Source organism: Lonchura striata, chromosome 3 (assembly GCF_050655825.1).
Source record: "Lonchura striata isolate lonStrDom1 chromosome 3, ASM5065582v1, whole genome shotgun sequence".
NCBI lineage: Eukaryota > Metazoa > Chordata > Aves > Passeriformes > Estrildidae > Lonchura > Lonchura striata.
This window is the reverse complement of record NC_140705.1, coordinates 15,698,717-15,724,368: the sequence shown is the minus strand read 5'-3', so window position 1 is coordinate 15,724,368 and position 25,652 is coordinate 15,698,717. Positions and strand designations below refer to the sequence as shown.

Genomic DNA, 25,652 nt, shown 5'->3' with positions numbered 1-25,652 from the left:
ATAGGTATGAAGACACTGTGAAATAATTTTTTGTAGTAAAATGCAGTAGTTGGGTAAGAAAACTGAATAGTTTTTGTAATCTATGTCAGAAAATCTATTTCATGTCTGGTCACATCTGAAATTTAAGTTCTTTTAGTCCAGAATATTTCATACAAGAGAGACTCTAACCTAAAAGAAGGTTAAGATAATTTGACTGGTTTCTGCTGTTGTTGTACACCGTGGCTGCCTGGTCCTGCCTCAGGTTTTGCCTCCACTCTGGCACACATTTGTCTGTCCTTGTACTGAACTGCTTCAGTTTGGTGAGCCAGTGAAAAGCTGAATCATAAACATGAAAAAGAATTTCTGCTGGTTTAGAAAGCAGAAGGTGTGGGTTGAAACAAGTCCCAGAACGAGGACAGTGGAGAGGTCAGGGAATGGAGAGTGTTAGCCAATGAGGAGTGAGGCTGCTAAGCCAAAGCATGGGTAGGGACTATCATGTACATAATTCTGATAAATCTTGGAGCTATAATGCTGTGCTATAGCATATCTAAAGGCCCTACATGATGAATTCAGAAGTAATAATTGAATGTATTCAGAGGAAAATCAATTGCTTGTTATATATATATGTATAGGTAATAATGTTGATTTAAATCTTTATTCTGCCTAAATGCTATTAGTATAAATGATTATTTTAATTTCATACAGACAATATGTTAGTATGGCATATGTATCCAGCACTGTTTCTGAAGGTATATTTTTGCTTTCTGGGCTGTGGATTGTTGAAGCCCATTGCTGTACTAGCCACATTAATTTGTAACTCCAGCTATTTTAATTATCATTTGATAACAGTAATAACAATGCTTGCTGTTGAAACAGGAAGAATAATGCTAAGTGCAGAAGATTGCTGTAAATCTCAACAACACCTAATCAGATAGAATTTGGTAATGTGTGTGGGATGAGCAATGTTCCATCCCAGCTGCCAATTGAAGTAATCTCCCGAATTTATGCAGTAATACTAGTGAGCTAAAAAGAGTTTAAGAGAAGTTTTGGCTACTCATTTGTTGTAGGCTGAGTGACAGGTAGAATACTTAGATGAAATCTTGTCTGGGTTTTGAGGGCATGATATCCATTTGGGATTTAGCTCTGCTGAATTTCAGATGAGGCTTAGGACCTACAGTTGTTAATTTCATTTTGAAAATACTGACGGGTATTTTGATGAAGGTAAACTTTACTTGGTACAGTCTGAAAATCTATACTGGTTATCTATAGAAGAATAGTCTTGTGTATATAGGGATACAGTATTATCCTGTAGCAGTGTACTACAGAAGAAATGAGAATATATTAATAGTTTTGAAGTGCAATTGACGTTTAATCTTTTGTTGTTGTTGCTAGGGTGCATTGTTAGGGCGCACAGTTACTTTGTCTTGAAGAGGCAGGTTTTAGGTTATGTATTAAAAGCAACAAAAATGCATTTTAGAAGCCTTTTTTTCTTTCTAGAAACTAATAACTTTCTATCAACTAATACATAAAATGAGTGCAACTAATGTGGTATCAATGAGTACTTTTTTTTTTGTGTTTAAGCAACCCAGTCCCAACCGGAGAGAGGACAGGCCTGTTAGCTTCTACCAGCTTGGATCAAACCAACTTCAGCCTAATGTAGCATCATTGGCAAGAGATGCAGCAAACATTGCTAAGGACAAGCAAAGAGGATTTATGCCAAGTATATTACAGAATGAAACATATGGAGCAATACTCAGTGGCAGTCCACCTTCCATTCAGCCTACAGTACCTGTTACAAGTAGTGCACCTCCTCTACCTCCAAGGAATATTGGCAAAGGTACTAGAAAATATAATTGTATATTAGAAGAACAGGATCATAATTTAATTTTTTAAAAAAATAATTTTGGGGTTTTCTCTTACAGTTATTTAATACAGGTAAGTATTGGAACAGTTATTGATGGCCTCATTTTATATCATTGCAGTGAATCTACATAACGTGTTCTGAGTTTGGTTTTTGTTATACCTGCAAGACAGTACACAATAGAGTTTGAGAAAACAATACCCAGATAACCTCACCAGAGTTAAACTGTTTATTAAAAGGATGGCTTCAGTCAATGTAGCTCATCAATTTTTTTTGTTATATTCAATCTTTTCATACTTCTGTTTCTTGAAGACGTCGTTGTCAGAGTTCACTGTAAAGATAAAATTTCAATAGCATTCGTATGTTGTGAAACTTTGTTTAAGATCTCAGAGAATGGAGAGTGTATGCAGAACATGAGATTTTAACCTTGCAAATTCTTCTTTTAATAAATACATGCTTCAAAGTTGTTCAAATAAAAGTGTAACTGTCATGATGTGGAGAACTGGATGATTTTAGTGACCTGATAGCTGACTGAAAATACAGCTTCCAATTACTTGTTGTCCCGAGATCAATAGAACAGCATAAAAGTTTGTGTCTCATCCTGATTCGGAGGGTTGTGTGCTTGCAAAATCTACCATTAAAGCTGGTGCTGTGAACTTCAGTCCTATCTTCATATGTAATCTGTTTGCATCACAGTAAAGAAACATAGAGAAATATATATAGGTCCTCTTAGTACAGGTCATATTCAATGTGTTTCATTGTTTTAATACCTTTATTATCCACCATCTTGCATGGAGGCTAAATTTATGTATTCAATTCAATTCAAGAAAAGTTATTATTAAACACATGGTTTTCTATGATGCTGTATTCAGACTCTGAAAGAGGAGATATGATCAGGAAATGTTCTGGGCACACATGGGTGACTTCTGTCTTTGGGAGCACTGTGCAGAGGTCAGAATGTAGGACTCCATGCACCAGTGATTGTGCCTGAGATGGCAAACTGATCTTCTGTCTAATATGAAAAGTCAGTTATGGAATGGCTGCATAAAAGGGGCAGAAAAAATGAGGACAGTTTTGGGTTACTTGGAAAGGGTAGCATGGGACTGGGGGAAGTTCAGTCACATGTAAAACTTAATTAAGGCAGGATAACTTTAACATTTCACATGAACTTGAAGCTTAATATCTAGACAACATTTTTCTACTTGATGGAAAGGAATGTTTTCCTCACCAAACAGGAAAATTTACACAAGGAGCTTGCTTGGTTTGTTTAACTGTTAGATTCTATCTCTGAATTAGTAAAAAATTTAGTAGTTAAAAAGACTGTTTTATCCTTTGATATTGCTTTAATCATGGCCAATCATACCCACAGTTTGCCCTGATTAAATGACACATTTCAAGAAGTGTCATTTTAATTTAATTCCCAGCCCCAAACTTCTTGGCATCACTGTAATAGAACTCATGCCATGAAGACATGCTGCCTGCCTTATATTATTAGCTCATATCCTTTACTCTAGCAATGTATTAGCCTACTAATTTTTATACTTACTTAAAAGCTATAATAGTATCATTGACCGTAGCTTCTTGTCAATTGCTGATGTTGTTAATGTTATGCTTATGGTGTATTATTACTCCTTTATCCTCATAGCTTTAGGCTGTTTTCCAAGTCTTCTGAACCTTTTATGCTTTTTCCTGCAACCTAATATTTGTTCATACCTTACTTTCTTTCATCTTTTCTTTATATGATACTCATGTGCTGAGGAGGGAGAAATGGCATAATATGTGCAAAATACTGGCTTTATAAAGAAAACCTGTAGAGTGTTTTTATGAAAAGAGGAGGCAGCTCTTCAGAATGAAATAATTTAAGAGGCTCTGAAGTAGTACTTTGTGACTGTTGCACATCTAGTTATTATAGCTTCTTGCTTGAGTGAAATTCAGGTTTCATTTTGTTTCTAAGTCAAAACTGATGTTTCACTTTGAGCAGCAATGTGTGCTCATGCTTGTGGAAGAGTGAAGTCCTCTTCTTGCAGTAGCTGAGAAAAGTAGAGTTATCAGTCAGGGATTAAAGAAGGTAGTAATATGTGCCTTTTGCCTTCTTACTGAGAAATCTGCTTTTTCGAATATTGATGTATTTTAAAGTAATGACTGGAGACAAATTTTATTTAGGTAAAGTGTTAGAAGTTCTGGGTGAAGTTTTGCTGTGTAATTTTTAACACCAGACTGATTTCTGCTCTGGCATTCCATTGGGATGCAGTGACTATACTTGATGAATATGGTGTTGCTAAATATAGTGGTCTAGCCACACCATTTCTGAAAGCACGGTGTGAATATTAACACTTTGTGCGTAGGGTAAGTAATAATAATAATGCAGTATTTTCCTCTCTTTTTAGTTCAGCCTTCAGTTCTTGGCAGTGGTATTCAGACAATTTCTTCATCTAATGCAATGTGGAAGACAAATTCTTTAGGAGTGGAAAGTATAAGCAGGCAGAGGTCTTCATCAGATCCACCAGCTATTCAACCCCCTGTGCCGCCATTGCGTGTAACATCTACAAGTATGTTTGCACTTTCCCCTGTTTTCCCTTCTACTGTATCTAATCGCAGTTGGCTTATTTTTCCATCTCCACAACTCATACTTCCTCTTTTGGTGACTGTGGCTTTAGCCTATCGTTCCCATCCAGTAACAAACTGTCTTCTCTGATGCTCCAGTGAGGACTGTATGGTGTAGTGCAGGGTTAGCAGGAAACACCATCTATTACTACAGCTAAAGGGCTCATAATTTTATATAGTTTTAGTGCAGCATTTCTCACTAGTTGTAAAGGTGAATGTTACATGTAAGCCTGGAGCTGTGTCTCCACATTGTGCTTGATTCTTGCAGACCACTGGAATACAAAAGGATGTTTTAATTCATTGCCAGCTGCTGTTGTGATGGCTTTAAGAATTGAATAGCAATTTTAATTAATTGCTAAATCTAGTCTTCTGTTAGTTGTGAATCACAACAAGATTTTCAGAAAAGATGTTCCTCTAAATAAAATTTGCCAGATATTACTCACTTGGTTACTTTTCTGTAAAACACAGACAGAAGGCATTGACTGAACAAATAATATTAGCACTTTAAAAGATGTATTCTGATCTACTGTTTTCAATAATGTGACTGACTTTGGTAAAATTTTCTTTACTTGCACTTCAATGCTTGAATAAATTTAAATGCTTGTGAGGTCTCCAACTTCAACTAGATGAAACTAAAGGTAAATTACTTTCCAAAGAGGTCCTCCTTTCGTTACACGTAATAAAGCGTTTTTCTTACATGAGGATAAGTCCTGTAACAGGGCAACCTGTAATGAGAACCCAGGAAATGAAATGGTAAATAGAAATTTAATTCCATGTTTCTGTCTAACTTTCCTATATAGATGTACTTTCTCCAGCACCACCACCTCCAGTGGCAAAGACAGCCAGCATTATAGAAGCTCTGAACCAGCAATCAAAACAGCAGCCAGCTCCTCCACAAAACAAGCCAACCCCACCACCACTGCCCCCACAACCTCCTAGCAGAATCTCTCAGAGAAAACCTATTCCTGGGTAACTTATGTCATTTTAGCCTTTAATATACTTAATAATTTTTAATAACTTAATATATAAAGCATGCATGCTTTTGCCAATGATGTGTTCTAGAGTGTGGGAATGAACAGAAGGCAGATGCTAAGGACATAGATGACAATGATTACTACAGTAAAAACAAGACAGCTTAGTGTTTTGAGGTTATATGACTTGCAGAATATCTCCAGAATGCCTAGCTATGATGGAGATTAAAAAAACATTAAAAATATTCAATTGCTTATTCTCTTCTAGCAGCAAATAGGAGATAATGGGATATAATGTCTGATTGTGCCATTTATTGTTCACATGCTTTGTGTATGTTCTGTTCCATTGAATCTTTTCATTTGTGGCAGAAGTAGAGAGACCTGGAAAAGAAAAAATAACTTTTAAATTTGCAGAGAAATAAGTTAGGAAGGACAAATGCACTGGAAAACAGAATCATATCCAAAGCATGCTTGAGAAACTGAAGGAATAGTCAAGGGAAAAGAAGGGTGTCATTCAGTAAGCAACTCTTAGTAATTAAGATCAATCAACTACAGGAATGAAGCATGGAGAACAGCAGAGTATGGTAAGCAAAAGTCCTTAGAAGAAGGATCTGTAAGAACATAGTAAGTAAGGCAGAGGACCTAGTGCTGTTGTGGAATAATTAAAGAATATAGTTTTACAATAACCTGCAAATGATAGGAATTAATTCTCTCAACTGTCTCAACATCAGTGGTGCCTCAGCAGGACTGCTGTGTTCAGTTTGGGGCATTGCAGTAAAATGAAATACTGAGGTGGGAACCAGGGGAGATCAATAAGGTAATGAGAAATCTAGAAAATAGGGCCTTTGAGCAAATTTTGGAAGAAATAAGTTTTCATTTGCAAATTGGAGCTGAAAGATGAAAGCAACCTTGACCCTTAAGTTTCTTTTTAGCCTTTTTTTTTTGCATGTACCATGCTAAAAGGTAGACACAAATTTTTGAAGCTTTCTATAATGTACAGACTAATATGGATGCATAATTTTAAGAAAAACATAAAATAACAGTGAAAGGAACTTCAAATCTCAGGAAAAGACATGAATTGTAATAATCAAACGTATTATTTTTCTGCCTTTTTAAAAATGAAGTACAACTTTCAATTCACTTCATTAGAAATACAGAAGAAAATTAGTACTTTAAAAAGCAAAATAGCTGTCACCAGATTTTCCTGAAGACATGCTAAGACTTTTATAATTTGGAAAGTACTCTATATTGGTTTTTTTTGAGATCTTGTTTGTTTCTGAAATTAACCAATTTCTCACTTTCTGCACAGGACTGAGAAGTCATCTGGCTTAACAAACAAAGGGCAGACCAGAGGACTTGGGTCTCTACAACAACCTGGTAATTGTGGTTTAGAGATTTATTTTATTATAGTTAAGATGTCATAGCAATCAAAGGGAGAGTGTGAGTTTGCTGAGGTTTTCTTTAATCTGTTCATATACCTTACATATTTAAATATAATCAGTGCTGACATTCTTCTTGTTTCTCTTTGTGATTATGTAGGCCCTGATGCCTCAAGTTCTCTAGCATGAACAGAGCTATGGGCCAAACAAAGTCAATAATGGGACCATGTAATAAGCATAATCACAGAATGGGTGATGTTGGGAGGGACCTCTGCAGGTTATTGGATTTAACCCCTTTTCTCAAGAAGGAACAACAGGGGTGGATCACACAGCACTGTGCTCAGAGGATGGAAACTCCACAATCTCTCTGGGCAGGCAACCTGTGCCAGGGCTATATCACCCTCACAGTGACCAAGTGTTTCCTGATGTTCAGACAAAGGCTCCTGTGTTTCAGTTTGTGTTCACTGCCTCTGGTCCTGCTTTTCAGCCAAGTGGCCTCCAGCATATACTGATGCATGGCCTGTTCATTCCCCAGTGCAGGGCATTGCACTTCATTGCTCCAGATTCTCCCCTGATGTGTGGAACAGGTTTCCTGAAGACCTGTCTTGCTAGTAAAGGCTAAGGCCAAGAAGGCATTCAGTAGCTCAGTCTTTTCCATGTACTTCCTAACCAGAATCTCATCTTGGTTCAACAATATGTCTGCATATTCTCTTATTTTCCTTTTGTTACCTATGGATTTATAGAAGCCCTTCTTGTTGTCTTGGACATTCCGTGCCAGATTCAATTCCAGCTAGGCTTTAGCTTTTCTAACTTCACCTTAAAACCCACTCAAACAAAGGATGCATTTTGAAAATTTTTGTTTGCATATGTCATAAACAAGGTGTCAGATGCGCATATAGAACAGAAAAATATCTGCACTGTCTAATGTCTTAGGTAGTTGTGTTTGGGAAAAGTGGCATTTTTGGTAAGGAAAAGTATAGAATTCTGTTCCATTATTTAGAAAGAACCAGTAAAAATTAAATACTCATGGGATATAAAATAATTTATATACTTTTAAGAATAATTGGTTTGGTTTCAGTTGATACCATCACTCTTACTTTTTTTTGAAAGCATGCCTAATATTACTTGGTTTATTTACCTTAGCAGGAGAGTCATCTTCTGTATGTGACATTCCAGGAACACAAACTGGTTCTACAGCAAATACTTTGGCACAAATACAGCCACCAGCACCAATGCCAAGAAAATCACAAATAGTAAGTACAAGATGAGGTATTGGATTTCATTCATGTCCTGCATTCTACGAAACATACTGTAGACATGATAGTGTGTCCTGCCATGGTAAAAGTGTGAGAGCCATGAAACATACAAGGCACATAAACATAAGCACATATCCTGTGTTTGAGTATCTGTGTGACTTGTACTAGTTATAAAAACATTTTTTTCCTTAAATTTCCTATAGGATAGTATGTAATTTTAAGTTTAAAAAAGAAAACCAAACCAGTTGGATTCTTTGTTCATGTCCACATGTGACCAACACAATCCACAGAATTAGGGTTTGACTTATTGGAAATAGATAAGCTTTATGAGTTAGTGACTTGTAGGTGAGCTTGGTGAGTCACTTGTAACATGTAGCTTCATTCTCAGTCTTCAGTGAAGTGAGTTATAAGAGAACTCCTGTGCTTTTAAAATGGACATAGATATACTGGCATATATCAAATACTGGTGAAATTACTTCAAACAAGACTAGCAGGAGTCAAACTCAAAAGAAGCTCTTTCTTTGTGCTGTCAGTTCTCAGCATTCACCTGGTGACAGGAAAGAAATCTCTTGGTAAGCACATCCTTAGCAGAAGGTGGTTAATTCTATATTTTTCTTCTCCACCCTCCCTTAGCCTTACAGTGACTATTAGACAAGAGATACTGGATTTAGATAGACTCTTGATCTGATTGTGTGGCCTTTTTATATTCTTTACTTATATTTTTAATTTAGGACCATGAATGGTAACACATATTAGTGTCAGTACCTGTAATCTTATACTGGTGTAGGTAAAGGGATGTATTTCCAGATGTCAGAGGAGCTGTACATTATGTGTAGTTAACTTGGTTTTTGGTCTTTGCTTCAATTTTATGTTGGCTTCTTGTGTGATAGATGTAAAAGATCCATATGACAGTATATCTCTGCAGGAAGCAAATCACAATATGTAGAACCTGTACATTTCCAAGATGCTGTGTGTGACTAGGTCTGGGCTGTTTCACACACTCTGTGTAGGAGTGTGGTTCAGCAGTAAATAATAAACAGACAGGTAGGAGACGTGCTGTGCCGGGCCCTGCAATGGTCTTGTTAATGGCTTGTAATGAAAAGACCTGCTTCCTTCAGTCCCCCGTGTCTCTCCCTTCAACCGTTTTTCCTTAACCATGTCCACTGAAATAGTAGCTCTCCAGGACAGAGTTCTGTTAGTGTGCATAGCCTTGCCATTGGTCTTGAGTACACAGAGCCCCTGTTACCTGTTTCTCATCTGATAATGATGAGAAACCTCAGAGACATCATCTTGCATTAGTTGAGAGTATAAAATTTTCTGGTTTCTTACCTCCCCCACTCTTGTTCAACCAAGTTACTGTCCATCTTGCATTAAAATAACCTTCATTTTTTAGGCCTCAAAAAATTAAATTGTCTAAGTAGTGCCAATTGCTTATGTTGTCGTGAAGCTACTGGATTCTGGTCTTAATTTCCATTGTGTGTGCTGGGGTTCAAGTGTAAGCACTGGTTACATCCTTCCAGCACATCTGAAAAGGCTCCTAACCTGACTTTCTATATAAATTGAAGTTGTAGTTTCCCTATGTTGTTATCTTTTTTTTTTTTTTTTTTTTAATAGCACAAATTGATTTAGCTATGAAGGAATAGACTGTGCTGGCTAGTTTTAGGGTCAGTGTCTTCAATGTTTAATATTAATTGCACATAATGTGAAGAACATATCTGACTCTCCGTCTGTCTCTAGGTCTTCATTAAGGTGAATTTTGACTGAATTCTGACTGAGCAAATCAGCTGGGTGATTTTCTTCTGTAATAGGACAGAGAAGTAAGGGAAAACCTGACTCAGGAGTGTGTGCTAGTTAAGATGCTTTGGCTAAATCAATCTACCTAAAGCATCTTAGCTGAGATTTAGTCAAGGGCCCATCAGCTAAAGAGCTTTAGCTAGATCAGTCTAGCTAAAGTTCTTTGGCTAAATTGCTCCATTTAGCCTTATACTCCTGGCTTTTTTGCTATGTCTTTACCCTGCCAGGGAATTCAGAGGCCAGACAAAATCTGGAAAATGAATGCAGAAATGCTCCTTGAGTAAAGAAAATATAGGTCAATTTGTACACGCACATTTGGCCAGTGGCTTATCTCCTACACTGTGCATTTACCCAATAGCCTGTTTATCAGGGGGAAATTCTTGACTCACCTTTTGATTTCTTTATTTTCCTCAATGTGACATTTAGATTTTTGAAACCATTTTGTAGATACATGGGAAATTTCCCTAGAAGATTTTATTCCTCTGGGAATGAGATCTATTTTCATTTCCTTGTCTTCTAAAGAACAAGAACTACCTGTAATTACTGCACTTTGAAGTTAGTAATTATATCACTGTTATACTGATGTGAAGCTTTTCTCTTTTGACCTAAAAGGTGGTTGTGGTTCAGACTGTCATTTGTCTGAGAGGGAGTGTCTGGAAAAATTGCTGTGCTGCAGTGCTGGGTTGGCAGCTCACAGGGGTGAGAGCCTCAGGGTGTGCCTGCCCTAGGCAGGCCAGAGCTTTATTTATATTAGAATTTATATAGAATTTATACTAGAATGCAAATGAATGCTTCCAGAGGACCATAACAATCATGCTGCATCCATCCTTCCCTATCCACATTCCTTCTTTTCTCTGCATGGTTCTCAGCTCTAATAAAATGGCACAGTTAAACCATTGGGCAGTTCTGTCCTCAGCAGAGCATTTTGCTGATGGAGAAAATGAGAGTTGTAAATTGGGGTCTTTTGTTCCTTTTCAAGCTGTCTGCTCCATGGCTGTCCTAACTAGAGACTGGGACCGGGCACTGGGGGAACTCCAGTATGGTGGTGAGGCCATCTTATGCCATGTGGAACTTCTGTCCCAAACAGCCACTGCATTAACAGCCATTTCAGACCTAAATGGCACTTACAGCTCTGCTCTGACACTTTAGGGTAGAAAGGAGAGATTTTCGTTCCCTATGGCTGGGAAAAGGGTGAACTCATTGTGGAAAACTTTGCACTTTGCCTCCAGCTCTTGAGCCTCTTCACTTGTTGAGTTGTTTTGCATGGAAACGCTGTGTAGGCAGCATTATTTTTTGTCTGCAGCAGAGAATGAGGAGGCTGAAAAGAAATGCAGCAGCAGACTGGTTTGCACTGGAAAAGGTGTCAGATGAGAAAAACCGGAGTGAAACAATTTTGATATAACTTTGCACAGAACATAGCTACAACTGAGTCCCACTGCCATACTGGAATATTGCAACTCCTTACTAAACTTCACTTTTGAAAGAGCTGCCAAAAGACTCCTGTGGCTGGCAGTCGTCAGAGCACTGCTTGGAGGCTGAGGATGTTTTGGTGGGTTCTTACACTATTGGAATGGGTTTAGAAAATTAAGAAGGAGCATATTGGCAGGTGGCTCAGGCCTCCCTCTGGTAATGCTGCCGCTGTTACATTTGCACAGAATTTGATCACCCCATCTTCTAAACAAAATTACACTCACTGCAGTGATGTAGATCTCTGAAGATGGAGGGTGAGCCTTCTGTAGGTTTGGGTGAGCCAAAATGCAGAATTTCTAAGGGAAACATGGCCTATATTATTGGCACAGTGGTTCCAAAAAGCTTTGGGTGGTGCCAGATTCAGCCTGAAGCATGAGCACCCAGCATAAAATATATAGCTGAACTCTAACCTATGAAAAACAGCAGCTGGAAGCAGTTCTGAAACTTTCTTTAAAAAACTCCAAGTCTACTTTGTTTCTTCTTTGATGTATTATTTACCTTCAGGTTTGTTTTCTTTTTTTTCATTTCAGTCAAAAACTAAACCCAAGAGAGTAAAAGCAATATACAACTGTGTAGCAGATAACCCAGATGAGCTAACTTTTGCAGAGGGAGATATTATTGTAGTTGATGGTGAAGAAGATCAGGAGTGGTGGGTGAGTATTTTGCATTTTCTGTCAACACACTTTGAAAGAAAGTAATTAAATCTTAGAGGTTGACACTCACTGCAGAAGATCCCTGCTGAGTTACCAAAATAACAAGAAAAGTTTCATCTCATGGCAACCAGAGATGAAATTTCAAAAGTCAAACTTCAGACAAGCTTTTAGAAGGAAAAAAAAAATTTAAAAAAGAAATCTGATTAGTAGGGTTCACAATACACAGGGAACATGGTCTGTGTGATCCAGAAAAATTTTGGCGGAGTGTCAGCATTTTAAGAATCTGCTATTACAGGTGCTATGTAGTGGGTGTCTGTCCTGGTTTGGGACAAATTTGGAAGGGAACTTCCAAAGGCATGTCCTCTAAAGGGCAGAATTCAGTGGCTCTTCCCCCTACCTGTTTGGGAGATAAACCTCCTTTGAGAAAAGTGAAAAAAGTGGTTGATATAACAAGCAAAGTACTCACAGACATGAAAAAATGAATAGTATTAAACAATGGAACCTCTTGATGTTCTGAAGAGATGGTGAATTCAGAGAGGGTCCTTTTTGTGGGGTGTAGCTCGGCTTGCTCAGTCTCTTATCAGTCCCTCCTGCGTTGTAAATGCCGTGTACCGGGCCCTAGACGTGAGCTCCTGGTGTATTTCTGGTTTTTGGTTCAAAGCAGGGCTGAACAGTTCCAGGAAAAAGAGCAGCTACAGTCCAGGAAACTTGTCTGCCTCAGTGGGCTAAAAACTAACTGGAAGCAAAGGAGAGCTCTGTCCTTCTCGCTGTCTGTACTGCAGACAACACGCAGCGAGAGAGAGCTGAAGCTCTCATCTTTGTGATTTGAATACAGTTCCTCAGACACTCCACCGATTCTCCTTCTGCCTCCCTTAGCTCTCAGATCTAGTTTTAAAGGTGCAGAACTTATTTCTGGGCTAAACAGATGGATGGGGATACAAATACTATATAATACTATATAACATCCTAAAGTCACCCAGGACAGCACCAGAGGAGAGCTTTGTATTGTCCTCAGTCTTCAGATGACTAGGACTGAGTCTGTGTGAGCTGGGAAACCATCTCAAGTTTTTACATTCCAGAATCTTATTGGCTAAAGCAAAATCTTGGAAAATTATTGTGCATGAAAACAGTTGCCTTAATGTGTTAGCTAGTGAACAATTTGCATCTAAATTGACAATAAGCTGTATAAACAGAAACAGGTTAAAAACCTGTTAAAAACCTGAAACTGTTGAAGGTTGAACTATCCTTTTGCCTCACAGTCTTGGTTAAAGAAGCACCTCAGCATAGGCCAAATGTGGGCTGCCAGGCATTACAGATTGCACTGGAATTATGCAGCAGTACTGCAGTGAGATGTTGTATATTCAAATAACTGGATAAAACTTTTGCATTTGACAAAAACCCAACCTACAGCTGATAAGCATGCACCCTGTAGGACTGAATTTTCCTACTGGTGGAAGAAAAGTAGCACTACCACAGAAAAGATTTGGTGGGAGGCTTGTACTACAGGCAGGAAGGTCACTGGTATTCATCTTGGTGATACTGAAATGTCATTTTGAGATTTAACTTGAAAAATATCTGGACTCTTTCAGATTGGTCATATTGATGGAGATCCCAGTCGGAAAGGAGCTTTCCCTGTATCATTTGTGCACTTTATTGTTGACTAGATTGCTACTGATAAGTGGAGACATTTCTCATTTCCAGCAGTCACAGAAATAAGTTTTGTTCTATTCCATTTCACCTACCTTTACATAGCCACCTTGCCAGAGCACTGCCCAAGTCCTAGGTACTGTAGCTTACTTTTTTATTGCCATTGTTCTGGTTTTGGGACTTTTAAACTTTTTTCTACGTGAAAACTTCTCATAAGCAGTTTACACTTTTAAAAACAAACAACTCTTCCTGTATTTTTCAAGGTGAACTGAAAAGCTTTAACAATCAAAATCCACATGTCTGAATATCACATTATGAATGTTCTTGTTGATCAATTCACTGTAATTTTATTCTCCCTTTTGTAACGTGACAGTACAACAGTTCAGTGTTGCTTCCCCAGTTGAATAAATTGTGTATGCATCTACCAGGGCAGTGAACTTATCCAGTTCTTGATACCATTTGAAGTGTTGGAACCAAAACATGTAAGCTGCTGTGTAGTTCTGAAATGGACTCATTCAGTAGCTTGCCATACTGGCTGTCATCAAGGATGCCAACAGTTGCAGAAGAAATTATTTTAATTATGTGTCTTTGGCCAGGTGAAAGTGAAAAAGTACTTCAGTTTACCACAGGAGAAACTTCTTTCTTTCAGAATGGATGTAGATATTTGTTTAAAGTTACCTGAAATCTGTGTTAGTTGTTGAACTTTCTAGTTCTAATTTTGTGAGCTTGAGACTGTTTTGTTTTTCTATGCTGCATGTGTGTAGAACCTGTTTTTTAAATGTTCTTTATGTATGTTACATCCATTTGGTCATTTAATGTGACTACTGCTGGTTAACTAAACTATGGCAATATTAATGAGTTACTATATTAACTCAAGAATTTGAAAACTGCACTTCCTGAACTGTGCTTAATTATGATGATGGATTGCAGAACATTTCTTACATTTGTCTCATTATAGCATTAAGACTTTGTTTTTAAATTCTTGAATTTTCTTTAAATCATCCAGCAATGTGTTCACAGAGAGAACATATTTTGTGGAACATGTTGTCCTTGGTCAATGAGATACCTGACACCTCACAAGTTCACTACGTTATGTTCTGGTTTATGAAATTTGTGTGCCACTACCTTGCAAACGATGATAGTTTGCCAACTCACTCTGTATTTATATAGAATACTCACATATATGGTAGCTACACTGTTGTTAAACTTGTTTTGCTGATTTGTGTACAAAAGCTAGGCCATGGATAGTTCCCAGTTGGTTGATGGAATTTAAAACACCAATACGGATCTGACATAATTTTGATGTTGTATATTGTGCAATTGTACCAGGTTTTGCTTATGCTACAGGAAACAACTGAGGCATAGGATACAGAAAATCAATGTCTAGGTCACATTGGCTTTGATCACGTTATGTGAACATTGTATCTCTAGATTTATCAAGAGAGCTTTGGATTTCTGGCAAATGGTGCTTAAATTGGCCATTTCATATTGGAAGGAATGGAAAACAGGCCACAACTACCACATCTGTGCTCACTTGGAGAAAAACCACGTTGTGAAAATGCTGGAAGAGCAACACTGATTTCACCCTGTATCACCCTTCCTGAATGGTACCGCTGGTTGATGCCTCTCGGGCGTGTGGGTACAGCCACGTAGATGTGTAACTTTCACTTCCTAGATGCTGTTGCTGCAGTATAAATGGGGAACAAACTGGAATGTTTCAAGATATTTTTATTGCAAGTTGAAGCAAATTAGTCTGTATTTTCAAAGTTCCAAGTAAAATGATAGAGTAATAGTTTAGCACTACAGTTTTATTCACTTACTGATATGTTCAGTTTGCAACACTATTTTGTATGTTTCTATCCCTGATAGAGTCTAGAGAGTAAATGGGCATATTATTTTGCACAGATCTCCTAATGTACAGTATTTTTAACACAGAATCTTATAGTGTATGTAACAATTCGTAACATTAAAAAATAATACAAATTTCCCTTGAGTTCTGCTAGAAGAGGCATAGAGTAAAACATCACAACTTTGTTTACTGGTCACTTAAATTCCAGGAAACTTGTGGACTACAACTTAATAGCACTAACAGTGCAGACAGGTAAAATCCCAAAGACCAATGAAGAGCAGCTAAGCAAAATTTATCCCTTGATTTTCTGCATTTCTCAAAGTTTTCTCCTCTGGCAGAGAAAAATGAAATTCTAGAGCCTGTAGATATCTATTTATAATATAAAATTAAGAATTTTAAGTCCAAAATTTTGGCATATTTCATACAGCTTTTCAAATCTGATTCAAAAAACCTGTTAATAGACAGACTATTAGGTTGCTGTGTTAACTGTTTAAAAAGGAGCAAGTGACACTTAAAATGCAGCTTAGAATGCTATGAGATGTATAATATTCAATTCAGTTGTTTTTATTTTGTTTAGTTGCAGAGCAACTGTATATATTGTATAACCTAAAATCAACTCTTATTTTCAATGTCCTGGATGCAGTGATTTATAATTAGAGCATGATTAATAAATTTTACTCTTGTTAACCAGTCAAATGTCTGGAAAAATAAAACTACTTTTAAAATCACTTTTTCTGCTTCTCTTCTGTTCCCTTGTATTGCTTACACAATACTGTTCTTTTTAATGTATAAAAATGACAAATACAAACAAGTATCACTTGAGGAAAAAATGTATTTCTTATGAACTTCAGCTGAACAGAAAAACTGTAGATGGCACACCTGAGATTAAATTAAAGGGGTAAAGAACCAAATAACTCCCTCTTACCACTGTGCTTTCGTTTTCTTCTGGTGTCTGGCTTAAGCAGAATCAAAGTCAGTATTTACAAATTGTTTTTCAGACAACGAGGTAGAAGCAAGTGTCAGTTTTATTTTACATTTCTGCAATATTGACATTAACATAGAAAACATTATTTAGGAAAAAGGGAAACTGTGTTAAATATAAAATTCTGTAATGTCCCGGAAACTGAAGATGCAATCTTCAAGTCACGTTTGGGGAATGCCAGAGTACCATGTGCAAGGCTGTGTGGCTCTTGTTCGCACAGTAAGCCTTTCCTAGGACTGTGTGGCTCCCAGCTGTCCGTGGTGCCACGAGGAGCCCCGGTGCCTCCACACGAGCACTGCTGCCGAGGGAAATCAGGACTTCTCCGACATTAAAACTGAATCAAAGGCTGTAGACAACACTTTGCAAATGTTTTGTGCTTGTTCCTAAAAAACCCAAACACACACATTAACACTTTCTGAAGAATTCTAAACTTCTCAAAACTCATTTAAAGAAGAATGTGTCCTTCATTTTGCTTTGTGAGACCGGATTTCATCTGTCTGGCCTGCAATGATATGTAAAAACTGTCTTACATGAGCTCTTTTGAGCAAACTCAGAATTGCTGGCTGTCAGCAGAGCACAGCACCAGCATTTAGAACCTCATTTTTTGTGTTCCTCCAGTGCTGCCAGCCAAGGGTCTGTGTCATCAGAGCATCCTGACAATGAATTCTCGTACTCATAAGAAATCACCTTCCTTATTACAAATATGGTTGCATGCTCTATTACCAGAATTGTTGCTCCATTCCTTCCTGCTCCATATATTAAGAGGTTTTTGTCTTTGGAAATACAAGTTGAGATTGTCCATAGGTGTTGCCACAGCACCCTTTAGACTGGACAGAGCTTTCTCAGGTGAGTACAGTCACTGGCATATTTAGGAATGTAGGTGTTTTTCTCAAAGCTGATCCAATATAGACAGCTGTTGTCCCCTCCTCAGCCAGCACACATTTATACCTTTTTAATTAAGCAATCCTCCTGCCAAAAAGCCTTCACAAGAGCCTTGGGTTTTAGAATCTCCCTTTACCTAATTTAAATACGGCAAGCATAAACTCTTACCAAACTATTGCACTGATATACCCAAAGGCTGCATTCTTCAGAGGCTGCATCTGTTGTCTTCAAAGCCAGTAAACTTTTTCCTGCTCCCAGACCATCATCATAGCACACCATCCTTACAATCAAATAGAGAGCATGCCTATGTAACACATCCTGAAAGCACACAGCAAATAAAAGTTACTCTGGAACAGTACAACAGATATTTCAGTTTTCCACGTTTTTGTTCTTACTTATGAAAAAATACTTTAGATTTATTTAAAGGAGAAAAGTTTTCCTTAGTAATTTTTTTTTTTTACTTGAGAATTTAGTCTTGATTTTAAAAAGTGGTGGTTAAGCACAAGTTTAGCTTTAACTTTTGCTTCTAGTTTAGAAGTGTATTCCTATGTGGACTGTGAAGACAAGCTGAGAGAGTTGTTCAGCTGGGAGAAGAGAAAGCTCTTGGGGAGACATTAGGGCACCTTCCAGTACCTGAAGGGGGTCTGCTAGAGAGCAGGAAAGGGACTTTTTACAGGGGCATGTCACAACAAAAAGGGGATTTGAATGGCTTTAAACTGAAAGAGTAGGTTTATAGTAGGTTATTGAATTTAAGGTAAGAAATTCTTTACTGTGGGAGTGGTGAGGCACTGGAACACATTGCTCAGAGAAGCTGTGGACGCCCAGTCCCTGGAAGTGTTTGAGGTCAGGTTAGAGGTGACTTTGAGCAACTGGCTCTAGTGGGAGGTGTCCCTGCCCAAGGCAGGGGGACGGAACCAGAGGATCTTTCAGATCCCTTCCAACTCAGCCCCTCCCATGATTCTATGGTGACATTCCTGGCCATAATCTGGAAGCGCACATTCACTTCCCACCAATCCTCACTGAGGCTCTGTGCCAGGTGGGACACTGTCCTTCTGGCACAGAGGGAACTTAAAACAACTTCTTACTTTCCCAGTATTTTTCCAGACAATCCCGTCTCAGTCTTGGGAAGGATACACACAGGAAACTGTTCCCAGAAGACAGTATAGACAAGGTCAGTTGCTTTGGGGGGCAATAGCCATGTGGCTGTAGCCAGGCTGTTTGTGACCTAAACCACAAGATGTGTCCTGACTCTTCTACAGATCTCATCTGGCAGAATTCTACTCTCCATCAGAACTGCAGGATTTCCACTGTAGTCACAACACTTCTGATTTTGGACATTCCAGAGAGGATTGGTAGAAGACACCCAGTATAAAGTCTCTGCAGTTGCACCCTACACAAAGCCTTTCTTCTCCAGCCATCCTGCCCTCTGATCATATTCATCTAGTCTATTCCAGTCATACCATCTCCAGGGTCTTAGAAATTCTAGACAGCTCTGTGTTCATGGCATCAAACACCTGTTTTTGTCAGCTGAAGGGTCTAAAGAAATGCCCACTTTGATACAGAAGCTGTAAAAATGGGCAGTGAGCTTCCTGCCTGCCTTGGAACCCTGGAGGGAAAGACCTCCACCACAGCCCTAAGGTCACCCTCCTGAAAAACATCTCCATCCTGAAGCTCACTCAGCTCATTGCTCACATTGCTCTCGCCATCAGCAATATCACACCACACTCAGGGCAGCTGGAACCTGCCTGGAACTTACTGCATCCATCCTCCCATCTCTGTAAGAAAGATGCCAAGACTGTTCACCAAATTACTAGTAACTCTCAAGGATTGCTTGCCTGGAATTTGCTACAGTGCTAATATGTATGTGGATTATCACGAAAAGAGGGATGATAGAATTCTTTTGAGTACAGTCTCCTTGTAAATTAATTTCTTCCCATCCTTTCAGTATCTTGGAACTCTGAAAAGAATTTGGTGAAGTAACACACTGAAGGACAAATGCCTACGGTGACACAGATGCAAAAAGCCAGAATTTGGGGAACAATGCAGTGCAATAAATTGTCAGTGTAAGCTAGCTTAACCACAAAAGGCTTCATCTGCTTGTGCGTGCTTGCAGCTTGAAGACAGAAAAATGATGGATGAAAGTCTTAAATTAACTATGTGATCTTTATCAAAGCACAAAGGAATTTAAATAATAGTGTAACCTATGTTTTTGAGAATTAAGAATTTAGGAGAACAAAAACAGAATTCAAAAGAATTCAAAGTCTGAATAACAAGTACTACCCTTCCTCCCAGGTATTACTAACAAGTGTTTTATTTTCTGAAGGGACCAAAGGAAACTTTTTGGCTCTCTTCAGAGCATTCAACTATTAAGCAATGGTATTCTCTGTGCTCATACTTGAGGCTTTCATGGACAGGCATCACTGGGCTGTTGATGGGTCAAGGCTTCATAAGGCCAAGTATTTATGGTATCTGGGGCTCTGAGGGCAACAAGAAGGAAACCACATGGCTAAAACACAAAGCTAAACAAAGGCAACTGGAGGGCCCTGGGGAAGAGACTGAATTTTTAATTTTAGCAAAGAAGCTACCTGAAGTAGCAAAATAAACTACATGTAGGAAATTATGCAAACAAAAAGTAGGCTTGATCGATAAAGTGGAATCATGAGGCTTTAATGCTAGAGTGAACTCTAATTCTTGGATTAGGAGTGCAAGGATGGAACTTAAAAGAGTTGGGAAACTCAGGTATTCTTAGAAAAACCCCATCCTTTTCACAGAAACACCAAAGGGAACTGCCTTACTAACTTGGGCTGAGGAACCGATGGTTTTGGCCACCACAGTCACACTATTTTCCCTCATTATATAATGGCACCCAAAGAGTATTACCAAAGACTTGCTTGCCTTTTGTATGGTGTTCTATCTCACAAGGAACAGCTTTTTGTCATAAATCCAGGAAAACACAGCCTGTGGAGATATGACATGAAGCAGTGCTGCTGGGAGAACTCGTTTGTTTCACTTTTGCTTAAAGCCAGAAATGACATTTTGGTCACACAGATCATCTACCAGAGAAAGAAATGAAAGCACTTTTCAACTCTCATCAGAAAGACAACTTGGGTGCACTTACATACTGATCAGATGTGGAAACTTTAATGCCATATTTGGAAACTCCCATAATAAACTCCTCTTCACCTGGAACAAAAGGTAACTTTCCATCTTGCTTTGGAGGGAAACAAACAAAAGCCTTTAGTGCAGACAGAGGAACATGAACAGTGAAGATACATAACAGAAAACATATTTTTGTGTACTTGGGTCCACTGGGTCAGGACCACCACAAACCCTGCTCAGATCCTGCTCTGCCCAGCACTCGCCCAGTTGCTTAATGTGAAATATATTCAGGGGAGACTGGACATTAGACTGGACATTAGGAGGCATTTCTTTACTGACAGGGTGACCAGACACTTGAACAGGCTTCCTAGAAAGGTGGTTGTCAGGCCCCAAACCTGTCAAGTGTTTAAGAGGCACTTAGACAATGCCCTTTAAAAGACATTTAACTGTTTGTCAGCCCTGAAGTGGTCAGGCAGTTTGGACTGATGATCACCATGGGTCCCTTCCAGAAGAAACACTCCATTCCATTTTGCTCTGTTCTACTCTAAATATCACATGGTTCCAGAAAGGAATTTATCATTTCAGGGGAGAGTTGGCCCTGTGGTCAAATCAGGTTGGCTGAAAAATCATGCATGGCCTATCATGCTGCACTGAGCCAAGGTGATCCATGTTCCACTGGCAGCACCTTCACTGTTTGGCTGCAAAAACAGTTTAGCACATATGCAGAAATGGCAAGTTGCTGCATGATAAACAGACATTCTGTGCTTTTAAAAATATATAATCAGCTACCTAGTGAGAACAACCAGTTATGGCTTTCAGTACAAAAGTAAGTACAAGCAAGTAAGTTTGGCAAGGATGACCCAAATATTATTCAGGTTCTTTGGTCACAGGTTCATAAGTGACGAAACTTGCAGAAACTTGACATCTTCCTCTATGGGAAAACTTCTACAATATTGAAGAATCTGGGGAGATATTCCTTCCGGGATACTAATCCTAATCCTGTTGGAGGCAATGTAACAGCTTTCAGCTGGGACTTGTTCAATAAGTACACATGAAAAGGGCCTTGGCTCTGAGCCTCCTTCTGCAGAATGGTTCTCTGGGTGCATCTTCTCCAGTCACTTAAAATTATAGAACTGTGATGGCTTTTGAGATTAATAGGTTAATAGTTAAGTATGCCACATTCTTCAAGTAAATCTAAAATTTACAGATGTCAAACCACAGGATAAATAAAAAAAAAAAAACCCACACCTAAATTTAAGATGTTTTGACTTTGTTGGTATTGCCTTTTGTAACCCACTTACCTGTGCAACATCTATGTAATTTATCAAGTCCAGTGGTCCTTCAAGACTTTTGCTCTCATTGTATTTCAATTTTTCAATGGCACCAACATATTTAACTCTGAATTCTGCACACGTATCAGAATTACTATTGCTTTGTCCTGCAACAAAGTAAAACAAAACCATTCTGAAGACTTCCAGAACTGTAATGCTATTCTAATTACTGCTGACAGGGCTAACATAATAAATTCCCTAATTTTGCAGACTTTCATCAAACACTTATCACAGTATATTAACTCTTTAATGAACTGTACTGGGTTGATTTAGAACAGACCCTTGGTGAAGGCAACAGTTTCATATGCATCCATGACACAGCACTGTTTATGCCAATTCATATCTGGAGTTAACAATCTTGAATCAGAAAACATAAAAAGCTGGTTCTACTTTTTGAGGTCTATTTGTTTCAAATTAACTGTTTGGTCCAACAGTGATACACTGGTGACTAAATACAAGTAAAATCAAATCTTATTTCCATTATTTTGGTGCAAATGTAAACTTAGAAAAGCAGAAAACAGCCATTTGAAAAGCTATACACAATTTGTGCTGGCAATTGACTGGTAGCACAACTAAGTTCTTCTTCCTCAGACACTTTACTTTGAAAACAGTGACTTAATCCTAGATGAATCATTAATAACACTTAGAGGTCTAGTGCTGTGCCTGCATTAATCACCAGGCTACCGAACAGATTCACTCATTATTACTGAAAATACCTATCTTAAACTTTTCCATTTTCTGCTGTTTTATACAAAGACAGGAAGTTAATCCTGCTCTATCCATACCTGCTCAAGCTCTGACTACATACCTGAACTTTTTGTGGAGTCTGTATCAAGGCTGGCCACAGTACTAGACCTGGAAAGTCCCCCAAGACTGGAATCTACAGACTAAGGAAAAAAATACTCATCATCAGAAAGGTACTGAGAATGTGTTAACAATTCACTTCTAGATGTCCTGCCTCAACTCTTAAAAAAAAAAAAAAAACAAACAAACAAAAAAAAAAAACCAAAAAAACACTACAAACAAAAACCTACAGTTTATGTTCTAGTTACTTCAGCAGCACTGGAAAATGGGGAGGAAAAAACAGTACCACCTGTTTCTTTCTTGAAGATATTTTTCTGCTTCAGTGCAGATTGGACTGATAAAAGTTCATTAGGAACCCTTGAGAAGTTTTGAAAGAAGGAAATGACAGAAGAACAGAAAATGAACTTTAAGATATGTCCAGAGAAAAAGGAAAAATAAACCTTAGGGTTATGTTCAAATCTTTCTGGTACTGCAATTTTACATGAAGAAATTGATAGCTGCATACTTGTCACCAATACTTGAAATACCATAGTAGTGCAGGGGAAAAGAAACAGCATCTTGGGAAATCCAGAATATTCAACTGATCATTCTAAAACCGATCAGACAAAACAAACACATTATTCAAAATTAAGACTGCTTTTAGAGATACTGAGAAACCAAAAAGTACTGAAGAAAACTCATTCTTGGTACCTAGCACCAGACACTGTCCTTAAAGGCAAAATTTAAGAACAAATGTACTAATTTTTCCTTCAAACCTTTCTATGCACTGCAAGAAAATCTTGTGTTTGTGTAATTCACCATGGAAGTGACTGAGTATTCATCTCAGAATACATGGGCTTTATGATTGATAGGTATCTTCAACTTCCATAACACAATCTGAGGAACGGAAGTAGAAAGTTCTCTTTGTGGAACATGGCATTTTACAGAAGTCACATCAGTACAAGAGAACCACTGAACTGTTAACTTGTAACAAACCCAAGTGCTCTACAAAGAATAAACACCATATCCAACAGCTTACCTTGCTTTTAGTGCTGATTTCACTACTTTGTGAGCTGCTGCTGCTGTGTCGCTTTTTTCCTTTTCTAAACATTTTTTCATAATTGGATCAAAGAAGATCTTCTAAGTAGAAAAAATAAAAATTAAAGCCTGACATATCATCAAAGGAAGGAGGTCTAGGCAAATACCAGTGACTGTGTCCAAAGGGGACCAAAGGTGAAAACTTGCACAGGGCTCTGTGAAAGGAGGTAGGAATTTTACTCTGGGGCTCTTCATGTTTGACTGGGGAAAGTTCCTCAGGCTCTCTGCTAAAACTTCCCTTTCCTTCTGAATTGTCAAAAAAGGCTACTACGTAGTTTACACAGTGTTGCAAAGGTCAGTTTCTAATGCATAGATAGATTTAGAAACAATGCAAAATTTAAAATTTACTCCCACCTAAATGTATTAGGTGATTTTTATTTGTGAGTACAATCTAAGTGTCCTGTAAAGTGCAGACAACACATTCCCTGCTCCAATGACCATGTTTCCAGTAAAACAAAACAAAAAGCAAAATGCCACACAGCCCAACTAAACACTCCTCCCTCCATAACCAAACAAAAAAACCCACAAAAAACCCTGAATCCCAGCCCCAGCCTACTCCTTAAGAACTACTGACTGGAATACCCATAGAAGCAGCCACTACCACTTAACATATTCCTGAAAATTAAGCAAAATGCGTGGTACATTTACTGCATTAGAACTGAGTTCCTGGGAATTCTGAGAGGATTCCAGAACCCTACTTCCTGTGCCTGCCTTACTAATACCTTGCTTCACTTCAACTTTGGCTGGCCAGTGTCAAGCAACAGGATGCTGGTTCCCTATTTCTCAGCTTCAGAGACGAATTATTTTCATTACAAAACTTCAGAAACTTTGAGCAGATGGAAGAAAGAGGACAATGGATTATGACAACCTACAGAAGACGGCTCACACTGCAGAAAATAATGAAAGAAGCACAAGGCAGAGCTTAGACGTGCGATGCCGTGATGGGTCAGAGTCCGCAGGCCGCCCCTGTTCTGTCACTAAGCGGACATTGGGTCCCTGCAGGACTAAAAGCCACTCTCGGCCACCGGCAGTGCGCGGGGCAGGGCGGTGTCAGGTGCAGCCCCGAGCCCCGGCCGCCCCAGCTGCCCGCATGGAAGTGCCGGAGCTCCCGCACGGCGGGATGTGCCGGAGCTCCCGCACGGCGGGATGTGCCGGAGCTCCCGCACGGCGGGATGTGCCGGAGCTCCCGCACGGCGGGATGTGCCGGAGCTCCCGCACGGCGGGATGTGCCGGCGATCCCGCACGGCGGGATGTGATGTGCCGGAGCTCCCGCACGGCGGGATGTGATGTGCCGGAGCTCCCGCACGGCGGGATGTGCCGGAGCTCCCGCACGGCGGGATGTGCCGGAGCTCCCGCACGGCGGGATGTGCCGGAGCTCCCGCACGGCGGGATGTGATGTGCCGGCGCTCCCGCACGGCGGGATGTGATGTGCCGGCGCTCCCGCACGGCGGGATGTGCCGGAGCTCCCGCACGGCGGGATGTGATGTGCCGGAGCTCCCGCACGGCGGGATGTGATGTGCCGGAGCTCCCGCACGGCGGGATGTGATGTACCGGCTCTCCCGCACGGTGGGATGTGCCGGTGCCTGTGGCCGCTCGAGGAGCGCCTCTGTGCCTCCGCAGCGGCCCCCGGGGCGGCTCCGCGCCCGCTGCTCCACGGGCGAGCCGCTGCATTACACGGGCCCTCGGCAGCTCCCGGGCTTGCCGCGGAGCACCTCCGCCCCTGCGGGTGCAGGGGCCGGCCCGGGAAGCCGGGCAGGGCAGCACCGCATCCCGGCGTTGTTCGCTCCCCGCTCCTCCCTGCGGCCCCGGCCGATAACACGGCAAGTGACGGAGCGATGTGGCCGCTGCTCACCGGGCGCGCCGGGCCCCGCCGGCTCCCGCTCCCGCTCCGCTCCCGCTCCGCTCCCGCCGTTCCGCTCCCGTTCCGCTCCCGTTCCGCTCCCGTTCCGCTCCCGCTCCGTTCCCGCCGTCCCCCCGCCCCGCCGATGCCGTTCCGGGTCGCGCGGCGCGGCGC

General features: G+C 39.9%; 2 protein-coding genes across 11 annotated transcripts in view; one reads left to right on the top strand and one right to left on the bottom strand.

Moving 5' to 3' along the window:
* ASAP2 (ArfGAP with SH3 domain, ankyrin repeat and PH domain 2) overlaps positions 1 to 16,191 on the top strand; it is an 83,043-nt gene extending 66,852 nt beyond the window's left edge. For 3 of the 6 annotated variants that reach the window (XM_021525431.3, XM_085574536.1, XM_077782420.2), the window contains 7 exons: positions 1,561 to 1,816; positions 4,228 to 4,389; positions 5,245 to 5,413; positions 6,725 to 6,792; positions 7,938 to 8,047; positions 11,845 to 11,967; positions 13,557 to 16,191. In XM_021525431.3, the coding sequence (XP_021381106.2) occupies positions 1,561 to 1,816; positions 4,228 to 4,389; positions 5,245 to 5,413; positions 6,725 to 6,792; positions 7,938 to 8,047; positions 11,845 to 11,967; positions 13,557 to 13,631 (963 nt within the window). In that variant the 3' untranslated portion in view covers positions 13,632 to 16,191. The remainder of the gene's footprint in view (positions 1 to 1,560; positions 1,817 to 4,227; positions 4,390 to 5,244; positions 5,414 to 6,724; positions 6,793 to 7,937; positions 8,048 to 11,844; positions 11,968 to 13,556) is intronic. The other 3 variants (XM_077782418.2, XM_085574535.1, XM_021525433.3) reach the window with 3 other exon arrangements.
* Positions 16,192 to 16,470: 279 nt separating this feature from the next.
* On the bottom strand, positions 16,471 to 25,597 carry ITGB1BP1 (integrin subunit beta 1 binding protein 1). Of its 5 annotated transcripts, none has more exons than XM_085574550.1 (8): positions 25,491 to 25,597; positions 23,580 to 23,680; positions 22,843 to 22,918; positions 22,566 to 22,644; positions 21,728 to 21,864; positions 20,446 to 20,538; positions 17,496 to 17,645; positions 16,471 to 16,828 (listed from the first exon to the last, which is right to left on the bottom strand). In XM_085574550.1, exons 2-8 carry the CDS (start codon positions 23,657 to 23,659, stop codon positions 16,757 to 16,759), a joined length of 687 nt encoding a protein of 228 aa, XP_085430676.1. In that variant the 5' UTR covers positions 23,660 to 23,680; positions 25,491 to 25,597; the 3' UTR covers positions 16,471 to 16,756. The 5 variants fall into 5 exon arrangements, with proteins under 5 accessions (XP_085430676.1, XP_085430673.1, XP_021381112.2 ...); XM_085574547.1 differs by lacking the exon at positions 22,843 to 22,918 and having other exon boundaries at positions 25,491 to 25,524; positions 25,572 to 25,590; XM_021525437.4 differs by lacking the exon at positions 22,843 to 22,918.
* Positions 25,598 to 25,652: the final 55 nt, after the last annotated feature.

Coding starts and splice junctions, on each gene's coding strand:
- ITGB1BP1 (XM_085574550.1), bottom strand. CDS start 23,659: ATGAAAAAATGTTTAGAAAAGGAAAAAAGCGACACAGCAGCAGCAGCT. Junction 22,919..23,579: donor AAATCAGCACTAAAAGCAAG/GTAAGCTGTTGG, acceptor AAACTTCTCAAG/GGTTCCTAATGAACTTTTAT. Junction 22,645..22,842: donor AGAAAGAAACAGGTGGTACT/GTTTTTTCCTCC, acceptor TTTTTTCCTTAG/TCTGTAGATTCCAGTCTTGG.